A 20831-nucleotide genomic window follows, 5' to 3' on the forward strand; every position below is an offset into this window, starting at 1 on the left:
TATTTCTCTTCCAGTACTCGTTATCATGGTCAGTTGAGAAATAGTACGATTTTGTCCAGGCTAAAGAGATCTCATTCTCAAAACAACCAGTAGATACTCGTCGTCAGTTGTTTGAGAGTAAAGCAACCTTAGAGTTATAACGTAAAACCCTGCGAGATCTTATTAAATCGTGGTCACCAAAGGATTGTTGATTAAGCGCTTATCGCAGGTATCGTTACTACTTGTTTGACGGTTTGGGCATCGAATACCGAGAAACCTATTCTATACGTTAAACCATCATGTGACGTACACGAGACTACGCGTTAAACAAGAAACCAGAATTAAAACTAGATACAGAACGCAATAGTTAGGTAGTTACACTTGGATCTTGTCGTACGTTGGCCGGGGCTTGAGTCAGCATCCAGGCACTCAACAACCGACTTCGTTATCGATAGTGAAAAAGTGCAACAACTTTAAAAATAACAATATTACTATTTTTGTTTAAAGCGTTTTTAAACATAAAAATAATTTTTCTTTTTCTATAAAACTTATTCATTGGTGTTCGCGATGGATCAACAAACCACCGTTTCAATAGAATTGGTAATGATATACCTATTATATATAGTAGTATAGTATACATTTATTTCCTCTTAAATCCTTCAACATTTGAACCTATAAGTACATTATGAATAATCTGGTGTTTTACCCTGCGTGTGGGAATGGATATTTCGGCGCTGTTATTTCGACACGAGTAATATTGGTGCGAGATATTTTGACGCGGAGTTTTAAGTGTTTTAAATGTTCAAACTTGCATCTTTTCATGACAGGTTTACACATATTTTTTACGACACCTTCGAAAACGTTTTGTACGGTTAAAATTAAACTTATTAAATATGTACAATATTCATTAAGCAATCTTACACAAACATTTCATTACCACGACTTGTTTGTAAACTGAACATATTTTTATTCCTTAAATCATGTAGTAGGTATATGCAAAATAACCTATAAAAAATATGTTTACAATAGAAATATTATGTCTTATAACTTTTCAAATAATTCATATTTTTCACAAATATTAAAACAACATTTTCATTTACCAAAAACAAATACAAGAGGCAACGGCATTGGTTAAATTGTAAAACCTCTTTGTCTAAAAAAGAGGAACGAAAACATCATATATAGGTATATAAGGAAGTCTGTAAAAAAATAATTATATGATAACATCAAAATAATATTTTATTTACATAGTTTTTAAAACATTATATACATATATGATCATCCAGTGGCCTACCGACATTTTTTAAATATTTTTTATGTGAAACATTTAATGGCGCGGTACGGTAGTGAGACCGACTGTTGCGTGGAGCGACGCGTCGCCATGCCGTGGCGACACCTCACTCGTGGCTCGTCGTCTCAGTTCGTCGAAGCTCGGCAAAAAATTAATAATAATAATAATTAAAAAATAATAATAAAATAATAATAATAAATAATAATGATTTTTAACATTATTTACAAAAAGAAAATCGTTGATATTTCACATCTGCCAGGCGTCCCGCGACGGCTCTGTTTTTTTTAAATATTATTTAAATCAAAATTACGAGGGAAAAATACATTCTTAAAATCATTTCAATATAAAAATAATATTTTATAAATCTGAATAAAATATATTTTTGGTATTTGATATACGATATATCATAATAACCGTAGATTCTCAGGAACTATTACCCACACGTCTAATTTACAATAATTTTTTTAACTTGTGTTTTCATTTAAACTGATAAAAATAGTCTAAGTTAATTAATTCATTTTACTATAAAAAGTGTATATAAATTACTTACAGAGCTTTACATAGGTACTAATACTAAAGTATTAAACATTTGTTGGCTTTTTGCGCGACCAGTATATATTTATGTACAGTTATAATATATAATTTATGTTTTATGTTCGTTTCGAAAATGCTGATCAATGTTTTCGGTTACAAAAAAAAGGAACCTTGTCCTGGTTGTCCTTGACTAATACAGTAGAATCTCGGTAATCCGATAGATATCAGACCACGCTACTGCCGGATTACCGAGATTCTACTGTAATTTTAGAAGATATATTTTTTAAATTTATTATTTGATAAAATGATTCAACTATAGAAGTTTTTAGTCCGAATTAATCTAATATTAAAAATAGATATTAATAAAAAATATATCTTAACACAAACTAGGTATTATAAACATAATATATATATATATATATTAGTTTATTATTATATTGAGTAATTATTTTACAAATTACAACAAAAGTTAAAATTTTAAACAAATTATTGTTATATATAGAATTCAACAAAAATCAAAATCAAAGATGTCGACATAAACTACGTTAAAATTGGAAACGGACCGCAGAAATTGTTGATATTTCAAGGAGCACTAGGTACGTTTATTATTATTTAACTATAAAAAATTCATACTAGTTTTGTATAGGATTTTAACTTTGGGAGTTCAATAACCAAACTTCAGTAATATTAAAATATATGCATTTCTCTAGGTCAAATTAGTGACTTTCAACTACTAACGAAAAATCTTGACCCAAACAAGTACACGATTTATTTATGGGATCCTCCAGGTTACGGATTGAGTCGACCACCTGTTAGGGACTTTTCACCGGGATTTTTAAACCGTGACGCGGATTATGCTATAGCGCTTATGGAGGTAATATTATATATAGGTAGATACGTGTTAACATACGAAGGTGTTAATGATAATTTTTTTTTCTTCGTTTTGGCTGCAGGCGTTAGGTGTGGACAAGTATTCGATGTTGGGCTGGTGCAACGGTGGGTCTACTGCGATAATCGCAGCGTCAAAAGTCGCTGATCGAGTGGACAAACTGGTGGTGTGGAGTTGCGGCGCGTACGTCACTGGCAAAGGACTCGCGGCCCTAGAGAGTTCACGCGACGTTCATAAGTGGCCTAACTCACGGCGAATACCACGTTTCAAAATGTACGGTGAAAAGTACTTATCGGATAAATGGTCTGAGTTGTTAGACGCGTTCCAGGCGATTCTCCACGACGATGGCGGTGATGTGTGTATTGGTGCGCTGGCACAGATCAAAGCACCCACCCTCATTCTTCACGGAACTTGGGACGAAATAGTGCCGATCGATCATGCCGTTTTTCTACACAAAAATATTAAGAACTCTACGTGAGTGTGATTTGTTCTTTCTTTATTTCTTTATTTATTGAAATATTATACGGGTATAGACTTGTGAATTACATGTATTTTATTTAATATTAAAATTTAATAACTTATATAAATAAAATATAAATCAAGCCTGATTCTGCGCTGTTTATCAAAAGCTTTATCGAAATTTGTTGAAAATTGTTTTTATACATTTTCTAAATAATTTTTCGAACAAGTCTATACCTATAACACTTATCGCTAATTATTCAAAATTGTTTATAAACTATGATTTTAATGTATGTTTATTGTTTAAAAATAACTACCGTATTAAGTATTTACTAATCATAGATTTGTCTTTTTGTATTATAGACTTGAAATATTTCCAGATGGCGAGCATGGCATACACATGACATTTCCAGAAAAATTCAATTCGTTGGTTAATAACTTTCTTACAATCAAATAGTATATAATATATTTATAATAAGATGTAATTCCGTTATTACTGATTACTTAAAAAATGTGTATCAATAATTGGTTACATAATAATATTTAATTTTTTTTTTTATTTTCAGTACAATTTAAATCTTATTAATAAATTATATTTTATTATTATCTGAAATAAAATAATAGTTTTATTTTAATTTGTAATCCATAAAATTAATATAGCATTAAATAGATCAGAGGTCACTATAATTAATATTTTTGAAGTACCACAAAAGGAATTTGAAAATTTTTCGTGTGTCATCAAAATGTTAAGTAAATATTTAAGCAGATAATGTATATTAGTATTCACAGTGATCAGCGGTTTCAACATAGTTGCTAATGTATTAAAATATATTTGAATTTAACATTACTAAAATAAATGTATTACCTAAGTGTTTCATCCTTGAATATTTAAATATAAAAACAAAAAATATATATTTGTTTCGTATGTAAAATTAATAACTATTAAACATAAAATCAAAACGAAATATCTTCAATCTTCATTACTCCATTAATGCGGTTATTATAGGATGCCTCTTGCCCTTTTTACACTTTTACTTTCTCAATATTCATAACATAATTTTTTATTATTTTTAAATTTATTTTTATCAAATAAGTTTATTGTTTAACTCTGTAATAGATGACCAAATGAAGAATTTTGTTAAAAAAAAACATTGAATAAATTATAAAACATACATCATTACATCCCTCGCAGTTCGCACCTATCAAAAACTTAAAACATAATATTGATTTAGATAAATACATACAGTAAAAAAACCAAAATTCGTTAAAAATGTGAAAATTCTATAAAAATGTACATTAAAATAACATTACCAAATGAAGTTATATGTGATGTGAGAGCCAAGTTTCCATTCTGGGAAACTCATCGAATAAAATACATATCACTTTTATTCCTAAAAGTTCTATTTCTACTTTGTTCAAAAACATGCTATTTCCTGTTTTGAATCATAGGTCTTACCAGGAAAACCTCCCCGTCACTCTTAAAAAAATATATATTTGAAGACCTCAAATTTTAAAAATGGCAATATATTCAATAATATAATAATTTGTTTATTTTTAATATTATAATGAAAACAATTATTTCACTATTATGATATTCCCCTCCCAAATAAGTTTTTAAATACACCACTAAGTCTTCCTTCTCATATTTTTCCAAAACGTAGTGTATTCATAATTTAATTCGTAACGTATTACTTTCGTTTTACATTAAAACGTGTTATTATCCGTGTTATTGATGTAGAAATTAAACTATATTTTATATAAAAAGTGCTAATTGCTGTTGAATACTTTTAAATTAAAATATTATGAACCAACAGAATATTATGTGGCTTAGTACAAAACCAACAATCATAAGCAAATCTCTCCCCCGAAGTTTATTCACAGCTAAAATCTTGGTGTGAGACAACGATTATTGAAATAAATCCTCACACAAAATCAAGTTTATGGATTTATTACCATGGAAATGTTTTATACAATTACAAGTTAGATTTACATAAAAATACCACAAAAGTTTTCAACAAGTTCTTTTGAATAATAATAATCTATTTTAACTTTGTGATAAATCGTTTATCATTTAATAACAATATTCCGGCGACAATTCTGGAATACCAATCATATTATGAGCGGTCAGTATTAGGTATCACAGAAGAAACTAGTAATTAAAGTTGAATCTGTCTTATCATTAAACAAATATAAATATAATATTTTTACTAAGATGGTCGATAAATTATTATCGATCATACGATATAATTTTTGTATTTAGTTTTTTGAAATAGGTATGCTATTGAATATATTTAAATATTATTAAAAATTTTAAAAACACATCACACTTTTTCTTAAATACCATTCACATCCTGTTTGGTATGTTTTTTATTATAATTTAATAATCAATTTCATCTATATTTATTGAATTACATATAAATAATATGTAACTGTTTGTATATTCAGGAGATATTTTTTAATTCGTGGGTTGTATAATGTCATAAAATAGAAATATACAACATTCGCTTATAGAAGTGTAGATAGGTATACGGTAATATATTAATATAAATAATAATATATATTATTATTATGCTTATTGTTTATAATATGTATAATAGAACCCAAATCTTTTTCACACTTTCTATGTATATTTATTTTTTATTATATTATTGCTTACAAAAATATCAAAGAAAATCATAAAAAAAAGTTTTAATATAAAACGGAATATACTGTTCAAACTAACTTATATACATTTTAAATGTTCATAGCGTTTTAATTCACGGAGTTAAATAAACATTATCTTCTGTATCCTGCCCTGAAAAATAAATAGTTTTTTTTTTTTGTTTTGACTGAAGATTAAATTAATAGCAGCTATTTTCATAATATATTCCATGACCTATTTTCAATTCGTGGAAATGTTTATCTTCTTCGTACTGTTTCTGCTAGAAATACAGCAATACAGCATTATTTATATACGTCACACCCAACTATAGAAAGTTCGAAAACGTCCAAGTTTTACACGATAAACCAAGTCAAACAAAACGGACAACCAAAACCACATAAATTTATAATCGTGTATAATAAATAATATTGATTATTTTGTTAGGATACGATTAATTATTAATTGTATATTATGGCGAAAGAGAGTAAGATTTTAAGAACAATTTTGTATAATTTAAATACGTATTTCTAACTACTCGTTGCTAGATTATAATAAAATATAAAATATATTATATTATAATATTAAATATTAAAATTTATGATCGACAGTATACTATTTGAATCTTATTAGCTTTTAGTAACTACTAACTTTCGTTTAAGAAAAATGAAAGCTATGTTTTTTCAAGTTCGCTACTAATATGGTTGTTTACAATACGAACAAAGTGTTTTACTTAAGTTACTTAAGTATAAAATAATATTTACACTCTATAAGACTTGCCGAGATATTTTAAATCAAACCATGAAAATGGAACTGTTCAAACAAAAGATTAGATGCTGGGGACTAAAAACTTCACGTACAAATATAATAACAAATAATAACTTTAAAATTTCAATGAGTGTAGTGTTATCATTTTTGTACGAAACTACGAAACCAATAACAATAGCCAGAGAGACCTATTGAAGTGGTACAGTTTTAAAGTAATTACAACTAATAACCCAAGTAATTGTATACAGAGTGATTCATCAGGCAAACAATAGGTGGGTTACCTACTAAAGGTTTTCCTTTAATAAATAATTTATTTAAATTCAATTTTTATGCTATTAACAGTTTGACAATATAAAGTTAAGTTTTCCGAGGGTGGTTCACCTTGTTTACTGTAAATTGTTAAGTAGATGGTAATTGGTAGGTATATTTGATTTTTACATAAGCAGTTATATTATAAATCGAAATTCTAAAGAATAATTTTCAAGTTATTAAAGTTTATGTACTTACTGAGTCTGAGTAGGTACTGAGAATAATTAGTTCATGACAAAATTGTTAAGTTATGAGGCAACGATGTTTTGAAAAATATAAAAATTGCATCTATATTTTATATTAATAAACTGCTAAATTAATATTATGTAAATATTGTTTTAAGAGTATTATAACTAATATCTAAGTAATTATGATAAATATTATACCCATAACCCAAACCCATATATATATATATATATATATATATATTTGATGTAAAATCATTATTATTAGGGATTATTTTTCTAGGTATATTAAGTTTAATAATTTAGCAACTGCCCGTTTGAGTATTGATTCCTTAAAATTTACAAATACTCAAATACATAATCTATTTAACAATAAGAAAATTATGACACTCATTTAAAAAAAAATTGTATCACATTATTTTTTAATTTAAAAACAATGAAAAAATTATAATAGCTTATTAACAATATTGATATATTTTTCTTATAATTGGATATTCAAAAAGACAAAGCTAAAAAATAATAAGTAAAATAATAATGAATTTTCAGAATACTGGTTTTATAATAATACAATTAGGTAGGAAACTATATTGTAATTACTTTATTCTCTTTAGTGATCTTAATATATTGAAATTAATTCTAATAATAAAATATATTGAAATAATAAAAAGAATACAATTTATTGTGTTTGTATAATTGTCTTTAAATGTGTTTAAGATTTTAAAATTTAATTTAATTCCCGAAGAAACTATTAAAAATAAACATTAACTTACAAATACCATAGAAATAATTTAAGCTTGAATTGAAAATTTTTATATTTATAATAAAATACAACAAAATTTCAATGTTAATTAAATCAAACATGTGAAATATATTAAATAATTTTAATGTTTTTAATTAATAATTATATATTATGTACGGCTTGATATAGCTTTCATTAATTTGTAACCAATAAGCCATATGGCAAAAACCAAACACCTTATATCCCACAATAATTGTCATCAACATAGTTTGAGCAGTGAATAGTGATACTAAATGCTGTATGATAAGTTGATGATAAAACTATTTTATTGATAACAGCATAAGTGATATCTAATATCTAGGAAAAATCAAAACATTAAAAGTAAACAAATAAGAGAAATACTCGTACATTTCAAAATGAGTGTTAAATCGAAAAGAAATAATTATTAACAAATATGGACTATAAGAAAGATGCAATATACACGTATTGGGTACAATACACTACCAAGGTATATGTATACTTTATATTAGTATAACACAATTAGAATTTCGGTGTACAATTATTATTTGTTTGTAACAATACTATACAAGCTTATTTCTACAATTAAGATAACTTTTACTATTTACTCAATCACAATCTTGGCTATAATTGACAAATCTTAGTATTCCAGTAAAAAAACATGACCTAAATTGAAGTATATACTTTTTATTAGTGATTGTCCAACAGCTGTTCACAGTAAAGTTCTAAAATATAATATCTTTTTTAAATTTTGTAAAATAGAATGTTGTTATTGAGTACAGTTTTGATTTGTTATTTCATTATAAAGTTAGGCATTAATTATAATTTATTATGAATCAGATATTTTCTAAAGTCCATGTATGTTAGTTCTATATAAGTATGTATTTTAGCCGAATAAAATGATCAAAGATGAATTTTTTTCCATTTCCAATGGCTTTATATTTTTATTCTACATTGAAAAAAATATGTCAGATTATTATAATGTATTATTTTGAGATTATAGTATGATGAAATTTGGTTGATCAATGGATCAATCTTGTTTCTTAATTCTTATTATGTATAGTTAGTAATTTTATAGCAAATTCTAAAGGGTTACATTTTCTTATTATTGTAACTATCTCAATATGTGAATAAAGTAAAAAATATTTTGCTCCAACATGATTAGTGTTAATTACTCTATACTTCTAATTTACTAATATATACTTTTATATTTTTAAGAATGAAGAAGCTTCTTTTAGACAGTTTATAAGCGGATTTGTTGCAATATGGGAACCAAAATTAAATTTAAAATGGGTTAATACAGACATTTGTTTACCAACTACTATTGATCCTGAAGCGGGTCCTTCTTTATCTAGACTACCTGATGAATTACTACCAGCAATTGCAAAATTTTTGTATATTGCTAAAGATAATACTGAAAAAGTAATTTATAAATTATTATATGACCTAATATAATATATTGCATATATGTTTTTGAAAGATTTTAACTTTTTTTTTGTCTTTCAGAATGAATTATCCGACCAAAACATTATTGAGGCGGAGTATTTAATTCGTTGTTTAATTGTGATTAGCAGAAATTTTTATAACATCCCATTATTGACGTCATGTGATTATATTAAAGAAAGCACATCTGTTGCTACACACTTTATTCACAAAGTAAATTAATTTTGCCATATATTGACTAGTGCATTTTTTTATAATGTTAAATAACTATAATACTTCAATACTTTTTATATTTATAGCTTACTTCTACTGATCAACAATATGATGAATCTACAAAGTCTTCATTATTATCGTTTTGTCATTCACTCTGCCATTTTCTGGAATGTCTGTATGATCCATACCAAATATGGCGTTGTTTCGATTCCTCTCAAATGAAAGATTTAGATATGTCTAAACTTCAATACTCTCCTTCTATGCTACATGTAGAAGTTGTTCCTTTTATTTTTGGTATGTTTAATTTATATGTAACCTATGTATTTATGTTCATGTGGTTAATGATTATATTAATTTAATTTCAGATTGTTTTGAAACAAATTTAGCTGTTAAACATCCATTATTAGCTGCAGAACTTTTAGATGTATTTGGAGCAATAGTTTGCGGGTCTCAAGTAACTATTTAGATTAATATAAAAAAACTGGGTATTATGTATATTAAGCTTATGGGGTTATAAAACATAATCTACGTGAATGTTTATTTGTACTTTGTAGACCTATTCTTTTATATTTATTGTTTACTGTTTATTGGTATTAGTTACTTCCTCCTCAGAACATAGAAAGTGGTCAATATTCTGTCATTAATTGTAATGCATTGGTGAGTGGGCTTTGGTGATTTAAATGCATTGAGAAACAAATGGCAATGAAAATTTAATGCATAATTTAATAACACTGCTTATAATTTTAGCTAAATAATGGAAATAAATTTCATGCCAAGATTTGCTGTTACATTTTAAATTAAGATTCCAAAGTTTTTCTGTTTAAATCTATGATATATTTTGATGAAATTCTTCTTTGAATTGAATTAAGTTTAATATGAACATTTAATTAAACACTTGCATAGTTGAACAGTTGTAACAGTTATTAAAAAAAAAAAAATTGTTTTTTGTATTAAAAAAAGTTAAATTTAACATTGCTTTATATTTGCTTTGCTTGAATTTTAACTAACATTTCTCATGTATGTTCATTGATTTTTATCAATAATAGAAAATAATATTAACTATCAAGTAAATTTTGGTTGGAATAGGAAATATTCTATATTTTATCTACTAGAATAACCATACATAATCTAAATTAAATATAAATTATAATTATTTAATTTATTTTTCATAATTTAATTATTAATAATGCTTGAACAGTATAATATCTTTAAATTTTCAATTTGTTTTCTAACATTTCTCTGGTATCCAATTTTAATGATTTAGATCAGCGGTTTCCAACCTTGTTAATTGTGCGGACCACCAATTTAAAAAAAAATCTTTGAGGCCTACAAATGACTAATAGCACATCTTTATGGGTATTGCAATAACGTAAAAAGTTAATATATAATAAAGATGTGAGATTGGTTTATTTTAAATATGTGCTATATGTATGTGATTTAATCATTTATCAATATCAATACCTTATGTTATTACATATATTATCAACATGCACCTTACCTGGTTTATTGGAACATCTGAATATGTGTATATTGTATAAATATATGTGCTATGATGACGTAATGAGGTGATACAGGTAAAATTAAATCACTGGACGTGTATACAAATAAAGAAACAACACTAACTTATTTAAGTATAATAAGAACGGGTTTAATTATCGCACAACGGAAACGGACTCTGGAGATTTTGGTGAAAACACAGGTGCACATGCATTGGCAAGGGAAATGACTTGGTGAAGCCAGCCAGAAGTAGACGGCCCCAACAAAGGGCTCCGCGTTTCCAAAGATCTGGCTTTAACCTTGATTGCAGAGACCCTCATTGGGCCATCCCTTATCTTTGTCAGCATACGAGAAAAGTCATACACCCTGTGGTTTATTGTCACAGACACGTATGGCTTTTCTGTGTGTCCTCATAATAAAAATCGTCCCCTTGATCACTGAAAAAAGATTTTATTTAGATTTACCGTTATCCGCGTGCGGCAACTCGACCATTACTAATTTATTATATTTAATTCTTTCTGAAATTGTTACATTTATATGATATGAGCACATATCATAACAATATGTATATAATACATATATATTAGGTATATAATAATATTATTTTAAGTAAATACGTTATTTATGTTAATATCATATGGTCCTCAGCTCAGTTAACGCTGCTTGTGGTCCATGGGTTAGGGACTGCTGATTTAGATATAATAAATAATAATTAATCTTAATATATATGCTTATAAAATAATGTATGCAAGTATTGAGTACTAACAACAGCTAATCTTTTGTTAAATTCTTGAAACATTTTAATTGATTAATTGATTATTATATACAAAAATTTTTTAATTAGGTTCCTTAAATAATTTTTATTGAAATCTATATAGTAAATTGGCTTACAATAATTAATGTCCATTCTTTATATTAAATTTTTAGTACCTAGAAGAGTAAAGACTAGTTAAAAACCTTCATATTTTATCTTAAATGTTTTATTTTCATAAAAAAAACTAAAAATTATTTATGTTATTCTGCATGTTTATTTTTTAGTTATTTTTAATTTACTATAAAAATTGACAACTGCACTTGTAGTATTGTACTTTTTAGCTTACATATTAAAATAGATTTTTTTTTTTTATTATTATTTAATTTTTACTTATACCATAATACATTTATTAATCTTATATTTTAGCATAATGCACTTCGAGGAGTAAGTCCCCCAACATGTACTCTAATTATGAAAGTAATATCAGATAAAAACATTCCGTTAGTGGTGAAAACTACAGCTTTGCGATGTTTTGTAACTGTCACACAAGTAATGATTCAATTTCCTCCACATCAAGTAAGCTTAGTATTTAATAAAGTTATACATGTAATATGCTATGTTCAGAATTGTACATAGTGTGTATTATAGTTTATTTATAAATATGTGTCTACTAAATTCTTATTAATCTAATATATAATTTAGTGTCAATTGGATGTGTCTACACAAATAGAGTGTTTAAGAGATACTTTAAAAGAATGTATAGCATTTGAAATAAATGAGCCTCTGGTTTTAACTGTGATTAAAGCTATTGGACAGTCAATAGAATTATCTGGATCTAATGCTGAAAAAATTAGAGGATATGTTGTTGAGTGTAAATTATTGGAAATAATCTTGGATATACTTAATAAATTTGAAGTAATTAATTTATTATTAGGTACTAATATTATTTTTATTAAATATTTATTTTGAATTATTAATATTTAAGGTTGATATAGAAATAGATGATGTAGTAAAATGTGTTGAAACAGTTTCTTTAATTCTTCGTATGTCAAATGAAGCAAAAATGCAGATGTTAAGTATAAATGGCTATGAAAAAATATTTGAATTTGTAGGAAAACAAGCAAATAAAAGTCAACCATTATTAAAAGCTATAATTTCCATTGCTACAGAAAATACAGACAAAACATTAGATCAAAATTTAGAGGTAACATTTTTTAATTAACTATTACAGCTTTTCTTAAACTGTGGTCTGTGGCTCCTCGGTGGTCTGTGATACTGATATCAGGGCTCAATGAGTGGTTCTGACCTGGGCAAATGATATGCGATATTTGTAAAAAAAAAAAAAGGTATTGAAAAGAGTCAGTCAAGGGGTCTGCGATTTCTAAGTCTTTTACTAGGAGTCCGTATTTTACATAAATATAAGAACTGCTGCACTATTATATAAATATATGTTATTACTTATAATTTAAAATTTTTTTTTTTTTTAACTTGTAATAGAATGCACAGATGATAGTACCATTGGTTGAATGGTTACCTACTCTTGATGAAATAGATCAAGTTTGGTTAGCAAGTATTATATTTAATTTGTGTACAACAAATTTACAAAGGTAAAATATATTGTTTTACAAAATATTCTCTTAAGTAAATTAATAATATCTATAATAAGTTAAATTTTACTAAAACAGGTAATTAATTTATTATTATTTTTTATTTTATACTTAGTAAATGTCAATCTTCCATTTGTAAAGTTATTGATTCAGTATGTACATGTTTGGAAAACTGTAATCAGTTAGCTCAAAAAACTGTCCATCAGCTTTTGAAACTTATTGAAAATTTGGCTTCACATTCCATTTCAACATCTGAACTGAAAAAGATTTTTTTATTAATGAGAGACAAAGATGAACCTGTAAGTTTTTTTTAAAATTTCGATTTTGATTAATATTTTGAGCTTAGGCTAAACATTATGTATATTTTATTTGTTTAGTTTCCATACATCACTCAAATGCTTGGAACATTGTCAGAAGTTGCTTATTGTACATATGATTATAGCTGCAAAGTTTTTTTTGATATTCAAAAAGATCGAGGTATACCCCAAATTTTTTTTTTCAAATTCACTATAGTTTTAAGTTTCAATTAAAATAATTTTTATCAAAATTAAAAATAACGTAAACAACCATATTGTAGGTATTTATATTTTATTACTTAATAATAATAATAATTAATATTATTGCTGAAGTTAAATATTATTTACGAATGAATTGGAAAAATTTATGTTTTGACTGCAATTTAAATTTATTCAGAATTGAAAATTTTTCATTTATTTCTAATAAGTATTTTTTGTTCTTAAAGAAGTTGACACAACTTATTAATAATATAAAAATAAATAAATATTTTATTAATTTAATAATTGTATGTTTTTCATTAACAGAAGGTATTATACTTGATGAATTAAAAAAATGGCCTGGACCGATGAATGGCTTAACCTTTCATTGTTGGTTACGTTTGGATAATGTTAGTTTTCATCATTGTACTAGTACATATGGCTTAGCTTCTTACAGACGTCAATTATTACAGTAAGTTTTAAAAATATATAGTTTAATATATGCAGTATTTTTAAGTGCATATTATAACTTCTGTTTAGCTTGTTAACCAATTCAAATACAGGATTAGAAATTTTTATTGGATCAGACTGGACCCTCGTTGTTGGAATGAATACAAAAAAAGAATTTTTTACTGTTACTGCTCGAGATTTTAGATTTGTAGAAAATCGTTGGTATTGTATAGATGTTAGCTATAGTCCATCAAAGTAAGAATGTAATACTTGGCATTATTCAATCGCTAAATTTAACAATGTTATTTTATTTTAGGAGACCTTTTGGGCATAATCAAATTTCAATTTATATCGATGGTGTGCAAAATATTAGTGCTCCTGCCAAATTTACGCCATTAACTGATGTAATATACCTATTAATTTAATAGTTATATTTTATGTATGTTTGTTCATATGCTAATAGATTTTAAAAATATAATTTGTTTTAATTTGTAGCAATTTCAAAAATGTTCCATTGGCACTTTCCTTCCTCGTATGCAAAAATCTATTGATACTCAACCTCAAGTGGATCGAGGAATTTTACCATCATTTATTAGTCAAGTAATATTTTTAGAATTCATTTTTATAAAAAATATAATGTAAAATTTGTCATGGTATGTAATATATATTATTTCTTAGGTACCAAATTATTTACTTATGAGAGGATCAAGTGCTATGGATCCATATGTCAAAGACTTTCCCCCTGGCATGCAAGATTCTTTGTATGGTTGTTCTATGTGCCTTAAAGGTCAACTAGGTCCAATTTGTTTGTTCCCTGAATATTTATCAGTCCAACAGATTAAATCTATATATGACTTAGGTATATAAGAACCCAACAAAATGTATATATTTTTATAAACGTATTAATAATTGTTTTAGGTCCTAATTATTCTTCACTTAATACAATGGACGATTCCACATGTGATATATTAGGACTGTTTAATAGATCAATATTTTACTTTAGTCCAACAGCTGCTTCTAGTCGTGATACTGCTCTAGATTTAAGTCAAAAAAACAAAATCAATGCACGTCTTACGGCAGCTGTTAACAAATGTTCACCCATACAAGTACTTCAAAAATATAATATTTTTTTTTTTATTGATGATAAAAATAATATTATATTATTTAGGATGTAATAAATATGATTGGAGGTCTATGTGTTTTGTTTCCAATTTTGGAAAGCCAAGTGTTAAATGAAAATGAACATCTAGGTTTATTATCATTGGATCACACCAACACAGAAGTTTCTTTAGATTTAGATGATGTTTCATCTCTTCGTTCATACTCTCTGGGTATGTGACTAAATAATATAACAATTATTTATCTAGGTGTTTATTATATAATATGATATTTAATTTTTAGATGAAAGACTTGAGCTACATCCAATAGGCTTATTACTTATTTTAATTAAAAATCTTATGAAAGGAAATGTTGTTGGACAAGAACAACTTTTAAGAAAAAATGGCATACCAATTTTAGGAGAATTACTTACAAAAGTAAATAATATTTGTTTAAATATTGAAATGCGTTTTTATATACTTTTAATTTGTTATAGGTACCTTCAGATAAGATTGATTTGCATATGTTAGAAGCAATGCAATTATTTATGGAATCATTACAAGAGATTTCTAACATACAACTATTAAGGGCGTTTTATCAACACATACTTTTTAATTTTTCTATTTGGTGTCGATGTTCTTTTAACGTGCAAATTGGTAATAGTTTTTTAAACATTACACTTATTGGTTTTTATACACTAAGAACGTTCATTTTTTAGGTGTTGTCAAGATAATATACATGTTGATAAAAAATGATCGTAAATCATTTCGAAAACGATTTGGTGTTCAATTTTTTTTAGATACTATAAGAACTTATTATATTACATGTGATGTATTATCAGTTAATCATATTACAGTACTTAGAACATCTTTACTGGATATTGTTCGATTTTATATTTTAAAAGATGTTAATATATCGGATGTAGATATAATTGTTCGATATCTTATAACATGTAGATCAGAAACAATGGTAATTATTTATGTTTATTTTTATTGAAAAAGTTATGTTAGTAATATTTTTAATATTTCATATATTTTTTTTTGAACTGAACTTTTTGTTTAAATAAAAATAAATGTTATGTATCAGTGTCATAGAACTATTAATTTTATATTATATTAATTTTAGGTAATAGAACTATTAGATATATTGATAAAACAATTAGAAAATGAATCATGTAAAGATCAATTATTTTTATTGATGTATGAACCTCAAACTGCTGAAATTTTGTACTGCATTTTAATTGAAAAGTCTATTAGTATGTTAGCAAAATATAGAGTTTTAAAGGTATTTTTCATTTTGTATAAATTAGTGTTAAAACAAAAAAATTATTTATGTTTTTGATTTTTAGCTTTTGACAATAATACTTAAAACAAAGTATGTATATGAAAGGCAGAAATGTAATTTACGATTACAAAACTCTGGTTATGGATTATATCCTGGTCTTATATCATTGCTACCAGATTTTCAGAATTTATCAATGGAAGTCACTTTAATGATGTTTGATCAAGTTGTATTAACAGGTATATTCTTACATCTAATTTAGTGGTACTTAATATATGATTCAATTGTTATGTAATTTTCTAAATTTTTAGATTCAATATGTACTTATCCAGCAATTTTATCAATTCTTCACCGTCTAGCTTATGAAGATATTGAAATAAAATTAGAAGTAGCTCGAAAGTTATTAGCAATGATTTACATGAATCCTAATGCAGCTAAAGCATTTGCTAAACAATCCGGTTGGCAAGATTGTGTAACTCGGCTTTTAGTACACCGTTTAGCTGAAGGGAAAACATCACACAATAAAGATCTAATGAGCTTTGAAGAAAACGATGTTACAAAAGTCTACAAGAAATTAACAAGATGGAGTTCATATCCCAATATTTTAAAAACCAAGCATTTGTCTTTAAAAAGATGGAACTCTATGTTTGAATTTAAAGAAGAGTTTTCTGATAATGCAATTTGCGAAAGTTCCATATCAGCAGTAAAAAATTTTACAGATGCTGCTAATTTTATTGAAAATGAAATCAAAGGTAGTTATTGTAGTTTTAAATAAGGTATTTATTATTAAAGAGATTACTATGGCAAATTATACAGATATTAATTCAAAACTTGTAATAACTATTAAGGTTACTTACTTAATGACAATGTACACTTGATATCTATTATACAGCAGAATAATTACCTACTTTTTTATGTAAAAAAATGTATTATATAATATTATTTATTTTATTATAATATTAAAATAATTAAATATTAATAATTTAAATTATTGATGTTGTAGTTTCAGAAAAAATTGTTTAACATTTGATATTTTTATTAAAAATTAATGACCATGCATATATCTGGGAAATTAAAACTTTTATATATATTTAGATCATTTAAAAAGTCTCTTCATTCAGTATAACCTAATATAACCTAACCTAACCTAACCTAACTAATAAATTGAGTATTTCTCAAATCAGTAAATACTGAACACGCGGTATTAAAATCTCTATTATTTATATTTTTTTAGGTGTTGCTGGATCTGTATCAGCAGTTGTTGTTGACAATCTTCAGTATGCTTCAGAAAATCTAAGTTCTGCTGTGAATACTGTTGGTTCGGTTGTTAGTGACAATATTCAACTTGCATCTGATAATCTAGCACATGCCATGAACAGTGTTAGTGGTAATATTCATTCAGCTACTAGTAATTTATCATTTGCTGTTACATCAGCATACTCAATGTTTAAACAAAAAACCACTGAAATTCAAGTAAAATAATTGAAATTTTTTGTTTATATTATGTAATAATTATAATTTATAACATATGTCAATTCTTAAGGAAATCGGAGAAAGCGCAAAAGAACGAATAAAAAAGTATGCAATGTATTCACCTCATTCTGATAGAAATACCATTGATGAAGATAAAGCTCAATTAATGACAAAACAATTATTAGTTGAGTTGGGTCTTGATATAGATTCTTACAGTATGAGTAATAGGTTTGTATTTAAAAATATATAATTTAGATATCTGTTGTTTATTTATCAATAATGAATATAAAAAGACATAAATAAAGAGCATAAATAATTATATTTTTAAAAATTAATTTAACATTAATATTAATATTTAATATATATTTTGTTTGGAAAATGTAATTTATAAATTCGATTAAAATTAGTTTTTTTTTCTGTATAAAATAAAATTGAATTTATTATAATTTAATACATTTTAAATTAAAACTTATTTAAATAATATATATTTGGTCCAGTTAAAGAACACTCTATTGCCAAGGCCGTACTTAAGATGGTTTAGGGTTCAACCTCCCCCCCCAAAAAAAAAATTTCTGGTTATGACCCTGTTCATGGCAAAATAAAAATATTTTTATAGAAAAGTATATTATATTGTAAAACTTCTTACTTTGTGTAGTTGTATATATATATATATATATATAAGTTTATATTTATTAAGTAGATTATTTTTTAGATCTATATCTAGCAGTCTTGAAGATATATCATCAATAAAATCTTCTATTGCACCAGATAATCGTTCAATAAGTTCTGGAATTGTTATGTCTGATAATGCATCAACAGTTTGTGAAGATGTTGGAAGCAATGATCACAATGATTTTGATACTATCAAGTAAACATTTTGTTGTCCTAATTTTAAGTTTAATAAAATCTAATAAATTTAAGTCATTATTGTATATTAATCAATTTATTTATCTAAATTTTGTTTAGTAGGTACAAAATATTAAATATGATAAAACTTTTTATAGCAATATATTTTTATCTTTAGTTATATAGACATAATGTTGGTAAAATTGTATTTTGTTAATTTTAAATATAAACATTCATTTTTAACTATAGAATAAAAATCCACAATTGCTGAAGCTGAATAAAGTACTTGAGTATGGTAAATTAAATACATATCTCAAACAGCTTATTCTAATTTTTAATAAAATTAATTTGAAATGAAATATTAGTTTCTTATAATACTTTTTGTGTTACATTTTAGATTATGCCATTTTATCATATGATCATATTATGGTGTAGTATAACCATTTTTTTTTTTTAAATATTCATTACAAATTTAAAACCACTTATATGAATTATATGTACTGATATCATACTAATATCATATAATAAAATAAATGTACTAAAATAGTATTATAATATTCATAACATTATACATATAGATTGGAATATTTATCGAGAAAAAAATACAACTTAAAACTATGAATCAAAAATTTTAGTAAATATGTATCATATTTTATGTTTAATAGTCCCTGGCAAGAACTTTCTAGTAGTAAAACAGAGAATAAAGAAAACGATCTATGTTCATTGGTAGAAAATATTCTTTTTGTTGTCATGTGGCGAGGAGTCAATATCCATAACAAAAATTGTTGGAAGGTAATTTTAGATAAACTTAATTTTAATGTAAGAATAATATGAAAATAATATTGTAATGTTTTAACATTTTTAGGAACGTGGTCAAGTTATGGCATGCATAAATATGCTAAGTTTAAACAATATGTTATATTGTTCACATTTAGAACTGAAGCTACATATTTTAGAAAAAGCCGTTGAAGCAGTATTAAGTGATCTTCATGATTCTGGATCTACTGTTGATGATCATGCTAAGATGGAAAACATTGGTCAGTTGATAGGTTTGGTGTATGATTTAGTTGTATTGGATCCAAGTCCAAACTTTGACAAAAAGTGTTCAGTAAAATTACTTGATGGTTGTATAAAATTAATTGAACAATTAGCCATATTTGGAGACAATCAAGAACAGTACAACAAAGATATTGCTATGAAAACATATGGTAAGAATTTCTACCATACCAATAAATACAGAGTTATTTATTAATTTGAATTTAAAATACTTACGTTTATTTTGTTTACAAAAATATGGCATGATAGCATATTTGAGTTGTACTTACTTTTATATATTAAACTGCATTTTTTTGTTATAATTTTATTATTTTTACTCTAAGGACTTTTGTTAAGCTGCTCATCAAGTCCTAATATGGAAATTTGTGCTATGGCAACAGTCAAGTTGCATACTATATTACAAACAAGTAATAAAAGTGTTATAGAAGTTGAATGCTACTTATTACGCTCAGCAAATAGTATTTTACAAAAAGCACTTAAAGGTAAGTTGAGTATATAACTTCAAATTAATAAATAGTTAATAAAGTTGAAATAAACTTTTAATGTTTTAGATGACAATATGGAACGCTATTCTTTTATTTTACCATTAGTAAAAACTCTCATTACTAAATTGTCTGAACCATTAAATATTTCTAACTCCGAGCTCCCAAATTTAATGGAAGTCTTATATAGTGGAAATTTTTATGACAGATTTTTACCATACTGTTCTACTGAAGAATGGACAGTTTTTATAGAAACTAAGGTAAGATTATATACTTTTACTATTCAATTTTTTTATAATTATTTGGTCTATAAAATTAGTTGTACTGA

At 25.6% G+C, this 20831-nt stretch overlaps 2 protein-coding genes across 2 annotated transcripts in view; both read left to right on the top strand.

Annotated features, from left to right (window-relative positions):
* The first annotated feature begins 352 nt into the window (after window positions 1-352).
* LOC113549085 (valacyclovir hydrolase-like) lies at window positions 353-3710 on the top strand. The gene is made up of 5 exons (XM_026950242.1): window positions 353-579; window positions 2307-2400; window positions 2515-2678; window positions 2758-3167; window positions 3516-3710. Exons 1-5 carry the CDS (start codon window positions 547-549, stop codon window positions 3607-3609), a joined length of 795 nt encoding a protein of 264 aa, XP_026806043.1. The 5' UTR covers window positions 353-546; the 3' UTR covers window positions 3610-3710.
* Window positions 3711-8184: 4474 nt separating this feature from the next.
* The window catches only part of LOC113550325 (neurobeachin-like protein 2), a 108351-nt gene continuing 95704 nt past the window's right edge, over window positions 8185-20831 (top strand). The window contains exons 1-31 of the mRNA XM_026952072.1: window positions 8185-8299; window positions 9028-9231; window positions 9316-9465; window positions 9552-9759; window positions 9831-9919; window positions 12143-12292; window positions 12419-12631; window positions 12702-12920; window positions 13214-13323; window positions 13439-13622; window positions 13701-13800; window positions 14145-14289; window positions 14358-14522; window positions 14584-14671; window positions 14763-14867; window positions 14946-15126; window positions 15186-15373; window positions 15436-15598; window positions 15669-15802; window positions 15862-16021; window positions 16084-16334; window positions 16491-16649; window positions 16714-16885; window positions 16958-17398; window positions 17881-18119; window positions 18190-18347; window positions 18832-18987; window positions 19631-19757; window positions 19831-20173; window positions 20345-20503; window positions 20573-20763. Coding sequence (XP_026807873.1) covers window positions 8246-8299; window positions 9028-9231; window positions 9316-9465; window positions 9552-9759; window positions 9831-9919; window positions 12143-12292; window positions 12419-12631; window positions 12702-12920; window positions 13214-13323; window positions 13439-13622; window positions 13701-13800; window positions 14145-14289; window positions 14358-14522; window positions 14584-14671; window positions 14763-14867; window positions 14946-15126; window positions 15186-15373; window positions 15436-15598; window positions 15669-15802; window positions 15862-16021; window positions 16084-16334; window positions 16491-16649; window positions 16714-16885; window positions 16958-17398; window positions 17881-18119; window positions 18190-18347; window positions 18832-18987; window positions 19631-19757; window positions 19831-20173; window positions 20345-20503; window positions 20573-20763 — 5406 coding nt within the window. The 5' untranslated portion in view covers window positions 8185-8245. The remainder of the gene's footprint in view (window positions 8300-9027; window positions 9232-9315; window positions 9466-9551; window positions 9760-9830; window positions 9920-12142; window positions 12293-12418; window positions 12632-12701; window positions 12921-13213; window positions 13324-13438; window positions 13623-13700; window positions 13801-14144; window positions 14290-14357; window positions 14523-14583; window positions 14672-14762; window positions 14868-14945; window positions 15127-15185; window positions 15374-15435; window positions 15599-15668; window positions 15803-15861; window positions 16022-16083; window positions 16335-16490; window positions 16650-16713; window positions 16886-16957; window positions 17399-17880; window positions 18120-18189; window positions 18348-18831; window positions 18988-19630; window positions 19758-19830; window positions 20174-20344; window positions 20504-20572; window positions 20764-20831) is intronic.

Source organism: Rhopalosiphum maidis, chromosome 4 (genome assembly GCF_003676215.2).
Source record: "Rhopalosiphum maidis isolate BTI-1 chromosome 4, ASM367621v3, whole genome shotgun sequence".
NCBI classification, from domain to species: Eukaryota; Metazoa; Arthropoda; class Insecta; order Hemiptera; family Aphididae; genus Rhopalosiphum; species Rhopalosiphum maidis.